Consider the following 22,211-nt stretch of genomic DNA (forward strand, 5'->3'; position numbering starts at 1 on the left):
AGGATACAAAAAGTCTAAGACATTACTTATTCATTGTTTTATTATGTTTTCTGAAAATACAGTTCTTTTGTTTGTTTCAGACCTACCTCCTAATAATTTAATTTGATGTTCTCAGATCCTCACATCAGAAAAAAAAAAAATCAAACAGAAAAACATAATTGCTCAACTCATTTTCTCCCAGGAGTCATAATTCAGTCAGCATCCACAATATAGCTGCTACATGCAAAAGTGATTCTTCAAACCTCAAGAATACCGATTTTTAAAAAGCCAGAAAGCTAGAAAAGATGCAAGGACAGGTATCCTACCATCTTCCATTTTATTACCTATTTCTTAAACCATCAGTTTATTGGGAAAAAACTCCTACGCATATATATAAGTTCAAACCAAAAGTTTGTTTCAGTGGCAAAACACTGTAAGTTTCAAAAATCAAAGAGGAAGCTTAAGTTCCTGTCTTTGTTCTATTCATTTCTATTCTATTTATCTTTTTTGTTATCAACTTGAGTATATTCTCAAGTATTTTCCTATTCTTTAGACAGAAAACCCAAGTACTTTGCTGCCTAAAAAAGGCTGAGCAAAAACCTTTGGTCCAGTTGGCTGGTCAGCCAGAAAAAATACTAGAACTCCTGCAATAGAAAAGCTGTGACCTTCAAAGAAAAAAAAAATAAACCTAACTGTAGTTACGAAGATAATTCACACCCTTGCCTTTAAATATACCTAACAAACACATTCTGAAAAGGAAAAAAGCCATTTTAATTGCATTTGTTGTGCATCTGCATTCTCAGCATTGTCCAGTCATCAGCATGAACTCCTGGTCATGAGTGCCAGGAGTGTGGGTGCCCAGGCCACCACCACAAACATTAACAGACAACCTGACATCCAACACAAACATGGGATGGGGAAGGAAGTTATTTAAATGAGTGACAAGTAGAAAGAAAGGACTGCATCAACAATAATCCTTTTAACATAACATCTGTATCTTCCCCTCCTTGTTTACAATGCACAGTAATAGATTTTGCAAATTTCCGACGAAACAGAATGATGCTTTTACTTTGAAGAAGTCAGGAGCTTACAGTGTGAGATACTTACCCAGACACTGCTAGCTAGTCAGGAAAAAAAGAAAAAAGTGCCATCTAATAAAGTCAAAACACAGAATCCTATCTAATAAAGTCAGGCATGTCCTTACCAATGTATTAGTCAGATAGGCAACTCTAGATTTTGCATTTAGAAATGTAGGAAACCTTGTGTATATTAGCCTGGGCTTGCAAATGCCACTATATCACATTTCTAGCAACGCTTTGGGCAGTGTATTTTGTATGAGTTACACCATCAGAAAAGGTTTATAATCTTGCTCAGTTGGCAGTAAAATTTGCTTGCACATATAAACTTCTCAATTGTTTAAATGTAACTAGGACATATGAGCAGAGAATTGCCTAATTTTATTCCATCGTTCCTTCTACAATTCACTGAAAACAGCCACTTAGAGCATCACAAAGAAAGCTACAGTTTGTGCAAAAGATAATAGAAAAGTGAGGAAATGGGTATTAGAAGAATCAGACAAAGTACAAAGTCTATGTTTTATACATTCTTTTTCTCCTGTGTTCCTCTTAGCTTGAAGCATCTCTATTTCTCATTTCACTGAAAATACCTTCTAACACCTATCAGAAGGAAATTCCCACTGATGGAAACAAAAGTTGGATCTTTCCAAAAGTGGGATGGGAAGGTCTATAGTTCCCAAGTCTGCTTCCTTCAATAACCCACCAGGATTTAAGTAACACCTTCTAAAAGCACAAGCATCATCCATCTACTTTGCTTCTTCCTTTAGACTCTTTCCAGATCTGCTGTGGTATGGATGCCCAAATCCACTGACCAGGCACACTGAACACAGCCAATCTTACCAAGAGCAGGTTAATAGATCTGTTGTATTAGAAATTGTAGCAGATGAGCCAAAACACTCATAAAACTTTATGTCTTCTGTGGGTTTACTGATGTTACCATGCAAAAATATGTATCTAGGGTCTTCTTTTTTTTTTTCTAAGTTGTTTATTCAGACAGTGAATTCTCTGCAAGTCAATGAACCACGTATTTTCACAGCACAAAACGTATCTGTCAGACTTCAGAAACATTGAAAAAAGTATGAATGGTCAATGTCTCCTCCTCCCCTCTATTCTGAGACCAACTTCAAGGCCTGCAGCCTTCGTTAAGTGGTTTCTGCCACAGCTGAGGTAAGAATAAAGAAAGGAGATAAGAAGGAAATGTTGTCTAAGAGTAGTTTGATAGTCTAAACTCTGATGAAAAACATTATTTAATGAGCTGAGTAAAAAGACTGTGGTTGGACAAGGAGCAGGTCAACTGCAGACAGAAAAGTCACAAACTAAGTGGGAAAATGAGGTTATGAGAGGAAGAAAAAACACTTGATTATTTGTTTTCCTTAACTTCCAGTCACCAAGTCATTGCAACCTAACTTCTCAGCATTTAAAATGAAAGAAAGGGCAGGGTTACTGGACATTTCAAAGGATCTATTAAGATTATCTAAATTAGCTATTGCTGAGACTTTAAAAAAAAAAAGTTTAAAACATGGATTACGTGGTTAAAAAATGTATTTCCCAAGACAAGCATGGTAAGAAAAGCTCCTATAAAAAGCTGCTGGCAACTATAGGTCTGTCAATCACCTTAAGGATCTGTCAAAACACAGAAATCTATCTGAGGCAGGCTGGGGAAGGAGTTACACTTCTTTTTTTCAGACAAACACATTTCAGCTAAATGCAACACCTGCCTAATCCCATTCAGAGCTTTGCATTCAAAAAGGTATCCTCCATTTGCCTGAAGAAAGCCAGTGTCCAAACAGCGTGGGTGGAAGAGACAGCCAGATGGCACTGGGTGCTCCCGGGTCCCCATTACACACAGCAAGTGGAGGCAGAAGGACCAGGGGAACCTGTTAGGCAGGACCCAAAGTTCCAAAAGGACCTGTCCACAGCAAAGCATGTGGGAATTGGGGAAATCATCCACAAGATCCACCAGAGCTGCTGTTAGCTGCTGCTGTCTTCAGCAGGGCATTACAAGCCAGGTGATGGGAACAATTTACCCAATGCCATGGCTGTAAGCAGGAGGTCAGACCAGAGACCCATGGAGGTCTCTTCCTACAAAAATTACCTTAGGAATCCACACATATTTGTTTGAAGACTATAATGCAGAGAAGATCAGGTAGCAGGTCCATAGCAATTTATCCTGAACTCTCTTTTCCTCTTTCCTCACTCCAGGTTAGGTTTCTGCCTTTGAGATGGCGCATTGTGCGCCCCCGTGTCAGGGAAAAGCTGTGTGACCTCCTTGGTGCTGACCCACACCAGCTCAAATCACTGTCCAGTGCAGGTACAGAGGGAAGTTCAGATCCTGCCAAGTATAAGGAGGGCTATAATACTGCAGTTAAATCTGGAAATGGACGTGTGCCTTCCTCAATGAAATGTAAACAGAAAGAAAAAAGGCAAGTTAGGGACAGCACTGCCACGGATGGACTCAAGCACTTCCTACATCTACCCCAGTACACCCCAGCAGATGAGTTGGTGTCTCAACCCCATTTTTCCCACATTGTTTGGCATCATGCCATAACCATTTCATGTTTTTAAGGATCAAAAACATGCGCTTTACAAAACACACGGTCTGACTTCAAAACATAGTATCACCATATCTATTCCAAGAGCCAACTTTTGAAGGCTCAGCCCCAGCTAGCACCAAATGCAGTCAGTGAAATTTCTGGAGCTATCAGGAGAGACAAAGTGTCTCTGAAGAAGGTGGATTTTGTACAAGCAGGTAGAGCAGAGCTAACAGAAGAACGATGATGCTGCAAGCACTGAGGCAGGTAGGCTGAGAAGGGACAGGCTGTTCGGGGCACTTTATCAGACTGGTGTGATCCCGGCACAAAGCCATTGCTGGAGAAGATGACAAGAGCTTACATGCTGGTAGGAGCTTTTAAGCAGAGAGATAGCATTGAGAAAAGGTCAGTCATGGATAAAGGTAAAAGCCACACTTGCTAAGTTCACAGAAAAAGAAATTCAAAAGGCAGGAAGCAAAAAGCCCTGAGGAATTCACTGCAATAGCTCAGTTTGTAAAGGAGAGTTACCGTATCCCAGCACTGCAGTCTGGATAAGCCCGAGCTGGCTTTAATCTAGGAACTCAAGTCTCTTGAGTTCAGCAGCTCATCAAAGGCTCCCTAAGCAGCAAGGGGAGTTAGACACTGCTGAAAACCATAATTATTGCTGGAGTTGAAGAATGCAAACCACAAAACCACACCTGTGCTGGCTACTTCAAAACTAACTCAGATATATTTATGTTCAGCTGAAACACATGCAGGAAAAATCAAGGAGCCCAAGGCTGAAAGAAACCTTAGTCATCTTGCAGAAGCACTGAGACCTGTGGTTTCAGGAAGGGAAAAGAAAGATATCCCACAAGATGCCACTTCTCTTTCCACCTCTGCTTTTGCAGGACAAGAGTAGGTCACTTCCACAGATGCACTTCCGGGCATTGCCACAGAGAGAAGAGACCCTACTGACAAACTTTAAAACGACTGCACTGACAAGCATGCTTCAGTAGAAAATGCAGGGATGCCTTGAGGGACAAATTTCTTCTTTTCTTACTACATTTAGGAAAGAACAAGCCTGTGAGAAGGCAGACAAAGTGCCAAGTCTACATTTCATATATTCTTTTTCTCCTGTGTTCCTCTAGCTTCAAGCATCTCTATTCCTCATTTCACTGAAAATACCTTTTAACTCCTGCTATCAGTAGGAAACATATATATAGTACATATATATACATATACAGTACTAAAAGCTACAGGTAACATCACACAAGTATCACTATCTTGCAGTTTATTGAAAGAAACACCATATAAACCATGAGAAGCTCCAGTTCCCCTCTTTGCAATCACAGGTAGTTTTTACATGTCAGATATCAAAAGTACAAGACCACAGACTGGGACAGGGTCTCCTCTTACACCTATTGACCTATTGGGCCCTGCTCTCATTTTCATAGTTAACAACTGGAGCCAATAAAGCAAGGATAACCATTTATGAACTATTACACATTTATGGCTCCAGATTCAAGCCAAACACATATCTAAGTATCTGTGATTGCAAACTCACCACAGTTTTGCTAAAGCCTTCAAGACTTATGCATGCAACTCATTCATGGAGCAGGCTGAGGACTGCCACAAAAAGTAATTATTATTGCCCAAGTGGTGAGAAAACAGGTAAAGCAAATCCAGGCAGGTTTTCAGCAAGAATTCTTTGCCTGGCTGCCTATTTACAGATTACCTCTCATTCATGAGTAACCTCATATATGTGTATTATTATGTAAGATTTTGCACTGTGAGAGCACCTAAGGACTTTAGCCCCAGCTCAGCACTGTGCCCAGCACATCAATGTGACAGAGTCACCAAGTTCTCTGCCCCAAAAGACTTGTCCTTTCAAACACAAGGCAAGGAACAATGCTTGGACCAAGCTTCCCAGCCTGCAGTCAAACTTCCTGTCATCCCTGCTGCTCCAAAAGTTACCACCACAGACGTCCTTGAAGAAAAGATGAGGAAAAGGTGCAGAGCAAACACTGAGGCTCAGGGTAGCTATCATAGATGATAAATTGTGAATTATTTGAATGGAAAGTCTGGTAAGTATGCAGCGTACTGGTAGGGAAGCACAAGCTTCAGCTTTGTAGGTATCTGCAAATTCAGGTGTAAAATGCTGGGATTGGTGAGGTCAGGAGTTTTCAGCTTGGGGTCTGCAGGTACCCAAGTGATATGTACTCTTTCCCAAATGGTCCACAAAAAGATAAAAGAGAAAAGCACCACTTATACCTGCTGTATTTTCACTGGAAATTCAGCAATCTGCAAACTAAAGAAAGGTGAGGATCATCACACTAGTGGATTGTTACTCACCAGGACAGGAGGCAGCATAAATGACCCAAGTGGGTATGCAAGCCAACAAGCAAAAGTGCTCCCAGCACAAAAAGAAAGGAAAAAATGAAATAACACATCCCAGTTGTTAAATATCGTCCTAAGTAAAGTTTTGACAAAATTATTTCCTTTTTACCCCAGTCACTCATCACAAAATTCAACACTGAAGACTGTAGTTCACTTTTCTTCCCTCTCACCAGATGATTGGTGTCTAGTGGTTCCCAACAGACAGGATATGTTTCAGCCTTTCTCTCAACACAAACATTGAAGAGACTGGAAAGACATCACTGGGATTAATTAAAGTAACCACTGAAACCTGAAGCCCAATGATTATCTGAGCAGAAAAATTGAAAATGCTCATGTGCTGGCATACAGATGAATCTGCTTTCCCCCTTTAAGAACAAATATGTCATTGAATGAGACTAGTTATTGACAGAGAAAAGCAGAACAATGATAGATGTAGTGATTCTGACACTAAAACATTTTACAGCTGTACTGCACTTGAAAGGCAGCCAAGAAGCAAGTCCCTACTGATCTTCCAACAGCTACTTGGCATCAGCTTCACTGATGAGCTCTATCTGTACAACTCTAGCAAAGACAAACTAACAACAGAAAAATACCTTGGAAACAAAACCAAAGACCTTGAATTAATAAGAAATCTATAAGCTAAAGGCTACAAGCCACTGCCATAAATAAAAAATGACAAGATGATAGCAACTAATTCCTACCAAAGGAAAGAAATCAGAATGATTGTAGGTCAAGTTGCCTACTTTTTATGACTTTATCTCTATTAACAGAGTATTAATTAAGACTTCTTCTTCATACTTTTATTGAATTATTAATTAGTACTTCCTCCTCATATTTTCCTGAAGTCACCTACAAAAGCTAGGTAAGCTCTTCTGTTATTTATTTCTCAGAGTACTGTATCTATCAAAATAAAAATGTAAAGAGTACCAGTCTTGAATTCCCAAGCTTAATTCTCAAAGGGCTCCTGGTTTAGACATGGATGACCCACTCTGGAATTAATCAGGAAGAGATTCCTCTGGCAAATCTCTTAACAATAGTCAGGCAAATGCAAGAATATATTATGTGCTTGTATTCAAAAATGTGAGTCCTCCCTCCAGACTCAACTTACTATAACCACGTGTGGGTATCTGTACCTTGTTGAATCAAGACCAGTCAAAGTAACAGAAAACCTCTGTTCATACAGCACTTAAAACACTATATACACCCTCACACATGTCTATATGAAGCAAGCTCAGCTGAAAATTGCCCTAAGCTTCCAGCAGGGAATACTTAAGCATAGAAAATTTCTTCAAGAAACACTGCAAAGTTTCATGGCCCTATGAGCCCTGCATTCTTCCTTCCCTATGTTGCAGACACGTCCCAATCCCCCAAAAGATGGAGATATCATGTAGCTAGACCTCCTAAGAAAATGCATTAAGTACAATTAAAGTCTCCACTTTTCATAAAAAAAGAGCAGACTTGACACATATCAATCTTGCCTCCTGACCACATGAAGCACTATGTCCAAGATTACCTGTTCATTTTACTAAAAGGCTGGCTGGCTTCCCTTCTCTTCTGGTCTCCCACACTCTCCAGACTTTCAAATCCATAAAAGAGGACTCCCTCCAAGGCTGACATCTGGTTTGAAGATAATTGTTTGAAAAACAATCTTTTCTAGAACACCTAAGATTGCAGATTTGGAGTTATTTTTCATCTCCCTGTTTTTTATCTACTGTTTAGCCCTTTGTGACTTCTCTTCTCTGCAGCTTCTCACAAAACCGTAATTTTTCCTTCAAGCTGCCTAGGATTTATTTTTCAATCAGTAACACAGTAAGATATTTCTTTTTATCCAATAGAATCCTTGTGATAAACCAGCAATGATGACAGCAAAGTTTAGTGTCCTCAAAGCTTTTTCCGTCCCCATTTCAGGGATGGTGGGTGAATGTACCCCCTTTACTATGACTAAACCAGGGAGAAAATTCCTTCCCTCTTTTATTTACTTTAAATAACCTCTTCTGCTAATAATGACTATTATGTTAAATACTGTATTTGCTTTAAAATACATCTTAAAATCCTGGTTTTCAACTGGTTAAACCACCTTGTGAGCATATGACTAATTAGGACATCTCTATAGCCCAGGTGAGTTGCTAACTTCCCACAGCCAGACAAGGTGTTATCAGGCACCTGTAAACATTTGTTCAGGTTCATTCAGCTGTCCATAATTTTCTCCTCCTTTGAGCCATATAAACACTGAGTAAGGGACAGTCCACCAGGACCCCCTTTCTCTACCCTCCTTCCTGGTACGGTGGAGGTTTCACTTTCTGCTTTGTGCTCTCAAGATTGCCCACATCAGCCTGGACCACCCCACTGGACAGGGACTACTTGCAAAGCCTTACCAGGAGTAGCAGACACACCAAGTGGATGGAAATCTTCACATGGGTGCTGACCTACTCCTGACTTCACAGCCAGAGCATCTCAACAGCACCTTCAGATTTAGCAATGAGTACAGGTTTCCCTGAGCAGAGATGGTGGAGACAAAGGAGGCCCTTCAGGGAAACCCAAAGAAAACTTTTGGCTTTCTCTTAATGCCAGATATTGTTATTTCATCTGTCAGTGAAAAGGGAACTTGTTTGGGCACTAGCCCTGCAATATACACAAGCAGGAGAGCAAACATTTAATGCTGGTCTGCCAGAGTGGGAGCCAAGGACATGGTCCAGTTCCATGCTGGAGAGTGGCAGGAAGGCTCAAGGGCAGGCTGAGGACTATTGGCATCCAAAAACCACATCATGAATCCTTTGAGTAAAACACCTCCCCTAAAAGTAAAGCAATTTTAAAAACAGAAACAAAAAAACAACTGTCCCAAAAAACCCAACCCTCGCCCCCAAAACTACAAAAAAGCCCCACCAAACATACAGAAGTTCACTGCAACATCACATGGAGCTTACATGACTTCAGTCACTTCTTTAGAATTCAAACACAATAAATTAACAGGCAATAATAAACCCTATTTACGTCAAGTTGATATCTCTGTAAAGGGACATAAATAATAAACTGTATGCACTGCTATTGGCACAGTAGCAGGACTCTGTAACCTCATGCACCCAAGGATACTGTTAACACAAGGTAAGTAGACATGATATATTTATTAGGCCATTAAGCCTTTCTCCCAATGACCTGGAGAAAGGCTGCTGCATCCAGAAATCTATTTCTTCCATATTCTTTGCACACAGAAAGATATTCATGGATATTACGGCCAAAGTTGGAAATGCAACTATAATCTGAAAAAGTGAATATGAATTTTTCTTCTTTAACTGAAGGTTTTGCTAGACTTGCAATAGGGCTTTTTTAAAGAACAAAAATGTTTCAATTTTTAAAAAAGAAACAATCATTTTATAGCCCCTCAATAATATCTAAGACTCTGCTACACTGACAGCACCCAGCTTCTTCTACCGATAATAATACATTGCAAATTTTACAGCTCCAGTAGAAATACAGCCCTTGCAGTTTCACTCATTCCCAGGAGTCTCTGAATACCCTGTGAGAGAAGACATTGCAGCACATGCAACTGCAAGGCAGCAAATGAGTAGGAGTTACTGATGAGGATGGACACAGCAATGCAACTGCCCTGCTACCAACACAGGAACTGAGACACTTGCTCAGCCACAAACCAGCCCCAGCACACACCTTTATTGCTCTTCTGCTGGCACCAGAAGAAGGAATCAACCTGCCTCATGGCCAGCCCAGTCCTACAGGCCACTGTGGTTTAGGCCATGTAATTGTGAAAGCCATTGGGTCATCCAAGAGCCATTCTGCTTTCTCAGTGAGATTCCTCATACTGAGGCCAGAAATGGGTCCTTCAGCATTCTCATCCTCCTCTAAAGACAAGCATGAGCCAGCATATATACTCTCTGAAACACTAACAGTTACCAAAAATTGCTTTAAAGTTTCTGGAATACACCCAAACCAAGCTCTTCAGGTAGAAGCATTTTCCACAGTCACAGTATACAGATTCTGTAAAGAATCAGATTTGGAGTTGTTTCCCAGAGCTTAAGTGAATTGGTTTGCACTTCTAAAAGAGAAGTGTTTGACACACCTGCATGTCTTTATTAATTATCGGATGGTGGAATTCAAGGTTAAGCTAAAAGGCTGCTGTGTTTTACTCCAACTTCTGCTATTTTGCTACCCCATCCTGTCCTCATGTGCAAGAACAAAGTTTCATACTACATGGATTATATCCAGCTCCAGAAAATACACTACAGAAGTCACTAATCTGTGCATTAATTTAGTGCACAGAATAGTAACTTGCTTTCATAAGAAAACCAAATACAGCTTAAGTGCTGATGGTAATATTATACCATTCTTTTTCTGTTACAAGAAAAAAAAATGCAACTAAAAGACCCCCTGTTCAGATTCCCTGTGTAGTTATTGACCTTTGAATGCATGCTCAATTGCTACTCAATTGGCTCAGAACAGGACCCCAATTTAAAAAGGAGGCGTGAAGACCTGCTCAAATATCAACATGAAAACACTTTGTTTCATCAAAATATGTGTTTGTACATTCTTTACATTCAGATACTTCTCATCACAGGTCTCAGGTAAAATCTCAGGTCATAAATAGAGGGATCAAGTATAGTGGACAGAAGAAAGCATGTTTGCATATAATATTCTTAAAAATCTTTCCAGATCAGGCCCACCCAGGGAGCAGTTTCAATACTGGAAACCAGAGACTGCAATAACATTCCCAGCAGTCAACATCATTAGAAAATAATCAAAACATTTATGTTTTTGTATTGAAAACAAAGAAGAAAAAGTTTGGAGACAGCCTGAATTTTCAGAACCCTGTTAAATTTCTGTTATTGCAGAAAACCATTAAGAAGTTCCTTCCATCCTCACATTTCACAGCCTCAGTTTCTGCAGAGGAAACCACCATCTGGTTGCAGCTTTTATTTTCCCTGAACACTTCAAGCTTTCCTTGACTACTAAAAGAAAAGAGAAGCCTGCCTGTCATGTTTGCCGTAGCCAAGGGAAGGAGTGATGTTGCTTGGGAGGCAGTCTTTGATGCCAGGAGTTCTGGAGGACGCCCAATCCACCTGGGTTGTACCTTTTCTGCTACACTCTTCAAAAGAGTGGCTAAAATGCAGACAAGAATGTGGTAATGCTTTGGCAAATCCTGTTGGGGGACAAACTATGATTCTCCTGGCCTGCAGAAAGGAGGAGAAGAGTTACCATCCAAAATCATGGCCTGAGGAAACAGCACCAGAATTGCTGGGAGAGAGTGCCAACTTTGTTATCATTGCCTTTACAAAAGAGCTGAAACAAAAACCTGCAGTCAAGCCCAGGGACAGCAGTGTTTTCAGACACAGCTGACCCTTCCTAGAGCCCTTCTCTGTGCACTAAATGCACATTTCTCTCGGGGGCTGGAGCACCTCTCTTGTAGGGACAGATTGAGAAGACTCTGGAGAGGCTTTCTAGTATCTTTCAGTATCTAAAGGAGGCCTGCAAGAGAGCTGAAAAAGAGACTTTTCACAAGGGCATGTAGTGATAGGACAAGGGAGGTGGCCTTAAACTGAAAGAGAGTAGGTTTAGCATAGATACTAGGACAAAACTCTTTCCCGTGAGGGTGGTGAGGTGCTGGAACAGGTTAGCAAAAGAAGCTATGGGTGTCCCATCCCTGGAACCCAGGCTGAATGGAGCTCTGAGCAATCTGGTCTAGTGGAAGGTTCCCTGGCCATGGCACAGGGTTTGGCATGAGATTATTTTTAAGGTCCCTTCCAACCCAAGCCATTCTATGAATCAGAACTCATATAAAGTAAAATTTTAAACTGTGGCAACACGCATAGAAGGTCTGTACTTTGTCAACTAAAACCACTACAGTTTGACAAGTATTTAACAACATGCCTCTTACTAGCAAATTACAGAGATGGACAAAGGGAAAACAGAACTGAGTTTTCATGCCACAGAATGGTAAAAAGGAGCAGGCAAGATGGAGGTGCCTGTGACTAGCAGCTCCATGTTATCCATTGCATGGCCCCTGGACACCTCATTCACCTCAGTCTTCTTCAATCCAAAAATGACTATGTAAAAAGAAAGAGTGGAACAGATGGAAGGGTGGTTTAGTGACTGGTGGCACATGATGCTGGCAGCCCGGGAGCCCCCTTCAGTGCTGAGAATAACACCTGACAAGGGCTTCATTTAGTGCACACCCACTGTGCTGCTCCCCAGCAAAGACAAGGGCCCTTTGAAGAAGGGAAAGAGGAGCATTTCATTAAAGACCAGACTCTCATGCACAAACAAAGAGATGGAGAGAGTGAGAGATCTCTTGCTTTGTCAAAGCCCCATGGCCAAGGGCTGCTCTAGGCCACCACGGTTCCCTGACAGCATTGCTTTTCACACAGAGCATGCACTTAACGTGCAAGGCTGGATGACTTATCTGCCACCGGAAAAGATGCTTTCCTATACAATGGTGCTCTTTGTGGGGAGGAAGGAGGTGGGGAGACAGTACTAGCTGCCTATTAACCTTATAAATCCTTCCCTTGAGTTGCACAATGAATACCACAGATCTGTGTATTTGACTTGGTTTGTTCAAGAGAAGCTGCTTTCAGAGAAAAAATGAAATTAAACAGGCCATATCTTTCCTTCCCTTGTGTTTTTTTTTTCACTTTCACAATACATTTTTGATGACTAGCACTAGCCTTGCAGGCCATCCACAGTTTTCTTTAAAGAGCAGAAAGCAATTCTGACTCTAAGAATTCGTTCCCACAACACAAGCACAAACCACATACTGAGAAATCAGGCACTTTATATGCAGTCCATAGTCATTTAGCTCTTGTCTCTGTCTCCCCAGCCTCTGAAAGCTGCTTTTACAAATTACATTAAAGGCCCAACCCAACACTTGTGAGCAGAGAAGTTCTTTACTCAGAGTTGGGAGTAAATTCATAACCACTTTATCCTGGCCATAAGCTTAAGTTTACTCCTTTTTTATTCAGGCTGCAATAGCCACCTCACAGATACAAAAAGTGCTTAGTGAGTCTCTAACTGGCTCTAGGTTGGAGTGGTAGAGAAGGAGAAAAAAAAAGTGTAGTTTAAATCCACTGAATTTTCCATGGTAATACCACAAGGCATACAAAAGGTGTAGTTGAGTGTGTGGTAAAGTCATCAGAGGTTTTATTACTATGAAACCTAATGCTCCCTCTCTGAAAAGAAATTTTCATTACATAAAGGAGATAATTGGGAGGAAAAAAAGGAATTAATTATTTATAAATGTCTATAGATGAATAACATTTAATGTCCAACAGTCTACACTTCACCGTAATCATCCACTAATGATGGCAAAACTTACTGTGAAAATTACGGAACTTAAACTTGGTGGGGTGTTAATTTAATTTTTTTGGTGGCATGAGAGGATATGGCAGGGAGAGAAAAGAAAGGGAGCACTTAGCTCCAACTACCAGCGTGGCAAAAAAAAGTTTCCCCCCTACGCTTGGCCAAGCAGGAACAATGCACAACACCCCAGCCCTGCTGGCTTTGCTGAATTATAACTCTTGCTAGTTAGTTTAATTATTGCACATACATTTCTTTAAAACTCCATCTGAACATCAGCTTCTAATTGGGGAAATTGCTGTAGGCATGGCCAAAGGGTTATTATAAAGTTTGGTCACTTCTTTTCAAGCAATCTTTACAAAAGGGCATGGCCCTTCCACGAAGCGTATGAAAACCTCTCAAAGATGCCCATTGTCCATGACACAGAAATCAAGAGCAAGAGATACAGAAAGAAGTCTCATCTGGGAACACAAAAGGCAATGAAGACATGAAAATGAGGTGGAACATGCTGCTACACTGACAGCACCTAGCACAGAAGAGCTGAAAGGTTAAATAAAACCAAAACAGCTTGCAGGATGACAAATATTAGTGAGTGCAAATGGAAGGTGTGTCAGAAAACGAAATCTTATTAAAATACGAACGCTTATTAAAGACTTAAGTTGCAAAAGTCTTGCAAAGTTACAAGAGAGCTTCCGAAGACATTCAATTTCATCACTGGACTTATAGATTTGCATAAGACTTCCCTGACCCCCTAAATCAACATATTAAGCAAGCACTGGTTTGGGGATTCTGTTTATTCAAAGACTACTTTATGTTTCCCAAAGTTTCCCATCTGCCAACTTAAAAACCTCGATACACCCAACAATTTCCTAATATCTGAGTAACTTTGATCACTGCAAAACTGGTCACCAAGCAAGCTTTTATAGTGTAACCATTTAGTTTAAAAAAACTGCCAGCGGAGTAAGTTTAAAAGTCACACATGAATCACTTCGTCCCCCAGTACCCTCCAGCCCTAAGATGTCAGCACTATAAGCAAACTTCTCATGTGCTTCATATTCCTGCTGTATTTAATTCTAATGTCTAATTTTATAATTAAAATCTTCAGACACTGGAATCTCATGTGAATTTTAATCCATTCACTTTGTAGCTCAAGTACACCTGCGCTGAGCACAATAGGACTGTCCAGTCCCTGTTAACTACAGATCATACTTTTATGAACTTTTCATTATCAAGCCAGGGTGACTTAAAGGTGAGAAGACTATTCAGCAGTGAGTCTCTCCTAGTTTACATTTTACAATTCCAGCAGCAGAAAACATGCTATGCACACTAGAGGTTTAGTATTCCATCCTCCTCACCAGCTACTTTTTCCTCCAGTTATTATCTCCACAGCCACCACAACCCACCAGAGCCAAGGCTCTGTACCACAATGATAAAGAAACACCAGCAACATCAGCAGAGGTTTGAAAGTCAGGCTGCAGTTGTGATTTCTGGGTCACGTTAGCACTTAATACAGGAGAAGGGAAGTGTCATCCAAGGCTCACTGCTGCCTGTGCATGGCGATTGTGCAGCTGGGGAGACCCTTCTGTCCCTTGTCCCATGCCACACAGCAGAAGGAGGTTGGGATGCTCCCCCCACACCACCCTGGGGCACCCAGCTGGTCATCGAGCTACTCCATCCCAGCTCGATTCCAGGGGCAGGTGAGGCAGAAATCTGCCCCCACCTGTCTGCAAAGAGACAGCCAGCTGAGAAATGAGACAAGAACCAACCCAACAACCTATCATAGCATTGTCCAGTTATTCCAATGACCCCGAGGTGCAGAGAAAGGCCCCTGGTCAGTGCCTCCACGTACAGGCACGGCAACCCCTATTCCCACCACAGCATGGGGACTACCAGCTGTACCAGAGCAAGAGAAAACAACAATGTCACCTTCATCAAAAACACTGTGGCATTTTTTCCCCTTAACCCTACCAGTTATTTATTAACATGAGTAAAATATTGCTATTCTACAACTCCCAGCAGGCAGGTTTTCCTAGCAGCCTGAGATACCAACCACATTTTTTAAAGCTGAAAAGCACTAGGACTTTTTGTCTATGTATGTTATCTGCTTTCTTTCATTAAAGCAGCAAACAAAAGTGTGAAAGAGTTCTTCAATAAGTCACAGCCATTCACACATTAGGTACCTAATTATGTTGAAAATACAATTACATGCATTTAAGCAGATGTTCATGCCCACAGGCCAAGCCCAATATTTTGACAATTCTTTAACTTTACAGTAATGCAAGTTGAATCTACTTAGATACAAGACCTGAATTATCATTCTGGGAGTGGAAAAAAAAACAGTGGAAAAAAGTAAAGGTGAATCAATCAGTTCCTCCCATCATATTTAGCACGACTAAGACACTACACAGCAGGCAAGACTCCAACAGGTCCCTGCTCTTCTTTCATAGCCTTTAATCAAATGCTGAGAGGCATTTGCTATTTTTAAAGCCAAATGAAAAACTCTGGCTCCAGTCTTTTGTAAATTTGCAGCGAAGATAACCCCCCAAAGGAATGCACATTATTTGCACACCAGTAAGCTTACTTATTAACATGAACTTCTAGCAAAAGTTTTGTTTCCATATTTTAAGATAGGCCACAAAGACCTATTTACATTCCGTGGGTGGCCTTACTAAAGTCAAGGTCAGAATGCACCTTTCCACAGCCCTCCTGGAGCACAGGCTGAGGAATGTCACCCAATGAGCAAGGTCCAGGAACACCCCAAAAATCAAACACTGACCCTGATACTCCATCAGGTGACAGGGCTAATTCAAAAGCTCTTCATACTCCATCTAACTGCAGCCAAAAAGCCCAGATGAGCTAGGCTGAGCAGCCAGCACTAACCACTGCCCAACTTCTTCCCATCTCCAAATAGTGGTGGACCACACAAAACTTTTCTATCACCAGAACAGGATTAACCACTGCTCGGCAACACTGTCTTGTCATCTGAGGTTCAAAGGAAAATTTGCTATTTTGAGGAAAAAAAGGTCCATCAGTTCATTGTTAACAGGGCAACTTGTCTTGACCTTCCCTCTCAGCACAGAAAAACGTGGTAATATTCAAGTCTGATGGGGAAATAGTGAGTGGCAGACAAGTGTCTGACAACTTTGCGAGACTGCTAATAACTAGAAACGATAAGAGTCTGCATTGCTTGTTCAAAAGGATAAAAGCAGCTAAAAACATTCAAAAGCCAGATTAAAAACAGGAAACTGGGAAACATCGAATATTCATGTTCTATTCTTTTCAGAAACCTTACTCAGCTGATTTTTAAAAAAATAAATGCATGGAAGCATCCTGTTTTAAGGATCTGAAACTCCCAGCACAGAGAGAGCCTTTCTAGCTTTGTGACATGTTCATGGTGCCTGCTGCATAGGACACAGATGATACAAATTGCACACGAGGAAAAGACAGTTTGCCTCATCACCACTGCTGCAGCCATAGCAAGTAATTAAGCCAGCAATAAAGCAAATTCTCACAATTTTCCTTCTCTCTACAAGAGAAACTGCATGTTTCAAGCTGTGATGAATGTTGAGGTGCCTTAAATCCTAAGAAAAACTTCTCCTCTGTTGTTCTTCACAGCTCTCCAGTATACCCACCAAATAGCCACAGCTTTATATCTTTAGGGTTTGGGGGTGGTGGTAGAGGGGTTGGGTTGGTTTCTTGGCCATGTTGTTTGTTTTTTTCCATGTCAAAAAATGTGCTGAAACAGTTTTGCTCTCCATGTTAGGATTTTTTCATTTCCTAGAGAAAATTCAGGATGAGGTGTGCTTTGCCCTAGGCCACTGCACACTGATGGGATTCCCTTAGGGAATCACACTGGAACTTGAAACTTCAGCCCACCACAGCACAACAGACTTGCCATTTACAGCCCCAAAAGCCACCTGCAAAAACCCGCATGTTACTCATCTCTTACTGCTTACTACTCGCCAGTCACAGCAACGCTGGGATATAAGTTTGATCTAGCACGCAGAGCCGAATATAAAGTAAAATACTGTTTTAGCACGCCTGGAAATACTAAACAGAACTTTTAACTCCCGAGCCAAGCAGCCCCGGCAGCACGCTGCGGGCGGAGCCGGCCCATGTGAGGCCAGCGGGCATTTCATCCTGCAGGGAGTATATTCCAACTCTCCAGTTTATGTTTTCACCCCCGCCCGCTGAGGGGAATGCACCTCTCCAACCAACCGTACAGCCGCGGCCGGCAGCTCTCCCGGAGAGCGCCACTTAGCCACATCCCCGTAATGCCACCGCTCCCGTCCCGGCTCACCCCTTCCGCGCACACCCACTTTTGGGAGCTAAAGCCCCGCTCCCAGAGCCCGCCGGGCACCTGTGGCGGGTGCCCCGGGGCAGTTCCGCGGGTCCCGGCCCGGCGGCACCTACCCAGGCACTTGATGTGGAAGCCGCTGGGGGGCTTGAGGGAGCGGCGCGCCCAGCCCTGCCGCAGCACCTCCAGGTGCTCCTCCTTGCCCTGCACCAGCAGCACCTGCTCGTCGATCCAGCCCAGGAAGAAGGTCTCGGCCACCGCCGCCGTGGCCCGCCGGTCCCAGAAGTGCTGCATGTTCTCCCGCTTGAAGTCCGCGAAGATCTCGTAGCCGATGCGGTGGCGGCCCAGCTCCGCCGCCGGCCCCGCACAGGCACCGGCCCCGGCACCGCCGGCACCGTCGGCCCCCGGCCGCCCCCCGGCCGCGGCGTCCAGGACGATGGCCAGGGAGTGCGGGGCGATCTGCAGGCACCTCTCCGCCCTACGCGGCATGGCCGCTCACCGCCCGCTGCCGGGCACGGGCACGGGCACAGGCACGGACATGGGCACGGACCGGGACACGGACATACCTCCCGGTAACCGCGCTGCCTCCCGCGGCCGGCTGTCCGCGCTCCGCCCCCGCCGCGGCCCGGCCCGGCCCGGCCCGCTCCGCCCCCGGCACACCCCCGGCGCGGTCCGGTGCCGCGGGCGAGGCGGGGATAGGATCCCGCCGCTGCTGGCGGCCGCTGTCTCCCGCCCGGGAAGTTCGCACGCCCTGCAAGCCACCGCTCCCCGCCTTGCGCTTCCCTGTCCCAGCACGGGAGCACCTTCCCTAGAAAGGAAACGAGCCCGGTCACTGTCCCGGTCGGTTGTTTAGGCTTCCCGGCACCATCTCCCCTCCTCACCTTCGCGAGACCCTCACCCTTCTCTTCCACGAGTGAAGCATTCCCCAACCATATCCAGATTATCACAGCAAGTCTTATAATTCCTGATTGTTTTGTTTCTTCCACTGGCTACACATCTGTAAGTAACAGACACAGTGAGCAGCATTGACCCTGCCATGTCCAAACGCCTCTCTCTTCACTCGGCTCTAATCCTGAGTCACTTTGTGTCTTAGTGGTACAAAATGTGGAGCAAGTGTAAGGTTCATTCCTAACTTCTGTAGCTTTTTTCCAGCAATTTAATACTTTGCCTCCTCTGTGTTCTGGATCACCAGCTGCTCGTGAGGGAGAGCTCAGCAAAACTGAGCAAGGTGCAAGCAGAACTGGAGGGGTCCTTGCTGGCAATGCAAGGCTGGCAGCTGGGTCGTGCATCAAGGTCGTAGGTGGCTGCTGAGCTGCAGGTGCTGGCAGCAAAGTGCTGGTCAGGCTTGTGAGAAGGCAGACTTAGGAACTTCACTCCTTTCTTCTCTAGGAACCCTCAACCCCGCAGCAAAACTCTATCTCAATTCTGTAAACAGGGCTTGAGTTTCTGACTGGTCTGTAGCTGTTGGACACCTTGGTGGTGTGTGAACTGTGGATGGCCTCAGCAGCAATTCCCACCTTGCCCCAGGGAGCAGGGCACCGTAGCACTTGGACCATGGGCAGTGAAGTATGAGATTGCAGCAGAAAGACGAATTACACAAAGAAGAAAACTACTGTAGAGAAGTGGAGGCAAGAGCGGAGGCAGAAGAGAGGTGAGTGAGAGGAGGGAACAGGCAGCAGCCACTCTGCCAGGCAGCAGTATGAGAGCTGCTACAGCCACAACACTCCATGCTGTACACAAACGACAATATTTTACCTGTTCCTTCTGAGTTCACTCACATCAACATCCCTTGACATGTTTGGCACCCCTAAACTATCACCCATTTGGTTCTAATCTCATTCAAATTCTGTGTCGCTTTCCAGCTGGCTCAATCCAATTCCTTCTCTGGGTTTCGTTCAGTGCTGTCACTGCATTGTGGAAGGTCAAATTTACCAGTATCCCAAAGAGTTTTACAAGGAAACAAGTTGCATGAAACCCACGTTTCCAAAGGGGAAATCAGAGGTTAAATAAATTTTCCAGAAACATTGAATCATTTTGAACCAGGAGCAGAGAGTATTAATACTCAGTTTGAAAGTCTCTATCCCTTCCCAAGTCTCCAGCACAGCAAGATCTCAAGAAGCTCTCACTGCAGCCAGGAATAGTTTTAATGTTTAATAGTTTTAATGCTGGAAATCAGGATTTCAAGGGAGCTCTTTTATTAAGCTTTGCAAGAGGACCCCCCTGCCACCCTCATTGTCCTCCAAAATGCTTCCCAAAGTTCAACTAAGCCACTGGTTGTCTGCTGAAAAACCTAGTCTTATTGTGTTGAAACTACTGTCACGATCTTGTCATATTCATGTTATTCTTGCTTTGTGCCTTCCTTCTCTGCATTATATCAGCCTTTTATCTTGCCCATCATACTTGCATTTCAGTTCTCTGGGCAGGGCTCACCTTTGTGTTGCTTTTATCTAGAGCACATCACATTGACATCTCAACTGCTAAGCAGAGTCACCAGGTAACTTCAGGGCTTGGATGAGTTTTCATTTTTATTCCTAACTGCAGAACAAAGGAGCTAAAGTAAGCCCTTTAACTGTTTTTAGGCTTTTGCATCAGATACATCCTGAACACCTAGATGTGGAGCCCCACACTTTGCCTACAGCCCCCAAATCCCAAGGGCTAGCCAAATCTGTGATCCTTCTGCTGCCTCTGACATAGATGCATGTTCAGAGTGTCATGCCCGTCAGCCTTTGGTACAGCATCAGTGTAGCTCTCTCCATTAGCTGAGCTTCTTTTCCCTTCAGTACTGATTTCTGAAGCAATCGGTGTGGCGAAAAGTGCCACACAGTCACTTTCCTCCTCCTTGCAGTAACGTTTGTGGGCTGCCAACCTCTTCCCTACCCCTGGCTCACTCTCCTGTAAAGGCTAGTCTCTAGCCTGCTAGTCCTCTCCCATCCTGCTTTCAACACCTTTTCCCTCTCACCACTTCAGGCCTCTGTGCTCACAGGCTGGACCTCCCCCCTCCCTCCCTCCCTCCTTCCCACCCTTCCTCTCCGTTTCAGCATGCTGCCCCTCTCCACAGCTCACACACATGTAGTGTCACACACAGGTGTGATGACAAGGCAATGAAAGAGGGCATGCAATAATTTGTCCAACACTTGTCAGAAGCAGCTGTGGCACAAACCAAAATACACTATGTACTAGGGGTTAGGTGCTGTCCCCACAGTGCCAGGATTGCCTAAACAAGATCTTGAGGGCTGGTAAAGAAATGCCCAGGACCGGGGATAGGCTGTGGACAAAAAATATGCAACTGAGTAAACTGTTCATGATTCATTGCTTCCATTTTCCCCCATCTCCTTATTGAGTCAAACATTTTTATCCTCAGAATTTGGGGTGTTTGGTTTATTTTTGTTTATTTACATTTTTTGCTTGTGGGTTTGGTGTTGAGTAGCATCTCTTTCCTTTTCATTCACTCACTTCAAGGGACTTGTTCCAGAAAAACAACATCTATAGCCAGACTAAAGCCCACCTTGTATTTCCCAGTAGAAATATAAGTGAGAAGACAGCCTACAACCTTCTAATGGCCAAATTATGAAAGCGAGTGAAGTGGAACTCCTAAGTGCCTCTGAAGTGTTTGGACAGGCAGAAGTTTACGTTGCTAGCAGGACAAAACCCCTGAAGATTTAGACACATTTCTTTGAAATGCGTCAGTGGTGCAGGAGGTCTGCAGTAAATGGTGTTGTTCATTCTGGGTGGGAGCAGAAAGCCAAACAAACCTGACAGAGCTGTGTTCTCTGGCTGTCTGTACCGACCCATAGCTCAGGAGTGGCATCTCTGTCTGCTGCAAACATTGCCTCATTAGAAACCTGCTGGGGAGAGGGTATTCTCTCAGAATTAATCCAAGGCCACAGAATGGAAAAGCAAGGCTGAGGTGGAATACATAGTGATTTTGTGTCCCTGAATTGTACATAATAAGGCATGTTACAGAATTTCACAGCCTATGCAGGATGTCAGCAAGTGATCTGCTTCAGATGCAGTACTCAGGCAGTACATCAACAAGTGCCTTCCAGGAGAGGTTTTGAAAGACTATTTCCGATCAGAAAATTGTTTTATAATCTCTCTGGTCATTTTATACAAGTAGAAATAGTACCTTCCCTCCCACTGTCCATCCAGTGTTGCCTCCTGTCAAGACAGTCCAGGACACTTCCCAGCCCAGTTGTCTCACTCCCGGGAAGAAGCTTCTCTAATCATTATGTGGGTCTTCAGGTGGTTGAAGTATGTTTGGCACAAAACCGCCAGCTACAGGATGGGCTCTCAAGATATTTCTGACAGGATATTTTTTTTAACATACCTGCATGTATTCCCATGTCGAGGGCTGACTGAAGCTTGAGAGTCATGCTGGTGGTGCAGTCACACAGCTCAGTGCAACTGCTGTTGTCAGAAATGGCACTGACTGCAGCCCTAATGAGACCAGAGCTTGCAGACCTCAATAATAAATTCTGAGAAGAGCTATGCCCTCCTCCTGCACCATTCAAGGCTTACATGAGCCCAGCTAGACTTCCCTGGACATGGAGTCAATGTAAGCTGGGTCTGGTTTGCTGCTGCAGGTGTGGAGGAGAAGGGCCAGCAGCAGGTGTGTTGGGAACACACAGGCTGGATGCTGCATTTCTTGTC

At 43.6% G+C, this 22,211-nt stretch overlaps 1 protein-coding gene across 1 annotated transcript in view; it reads right to left on the reverse strand.

Moving 5' to 3' along the window:
• STOX2 (storkhead box 2) overlaps positions 1 to 18,050 on the reverse strand; it is a 142,726-nt gene extending 124,676 nt beyond the window's left edge. The window contains exon 1 of the mRNA XM_014880469.2: positions 17,678 to 18,050. Coding sequence (XP_014735955.1) covers positions 17,678 to 18,050 — 373 coding nt within the window. The remainder of the gene's footprint in view (positions 1 to 17,677) is intronic.
• Between the last annotated feature and the right edge of the window lie 4,161 nt (positions 18,051 to 22,211).

This window comes from Sturnus vulgaris, chromosome 4 (genome assembly GCF_052056855.1).
Source record: "Sturnus vulgaris isolate bStuVul1 chromosome 4, bStuVul1.hap1, whole genome shotgun sequence".
NCBI classification, from domain to species: Eukaryota; Metazoa; Chordata; class Aves; order Passeriformes; family Sturnidae; genus Sturnus; species Sturnus vulgaris.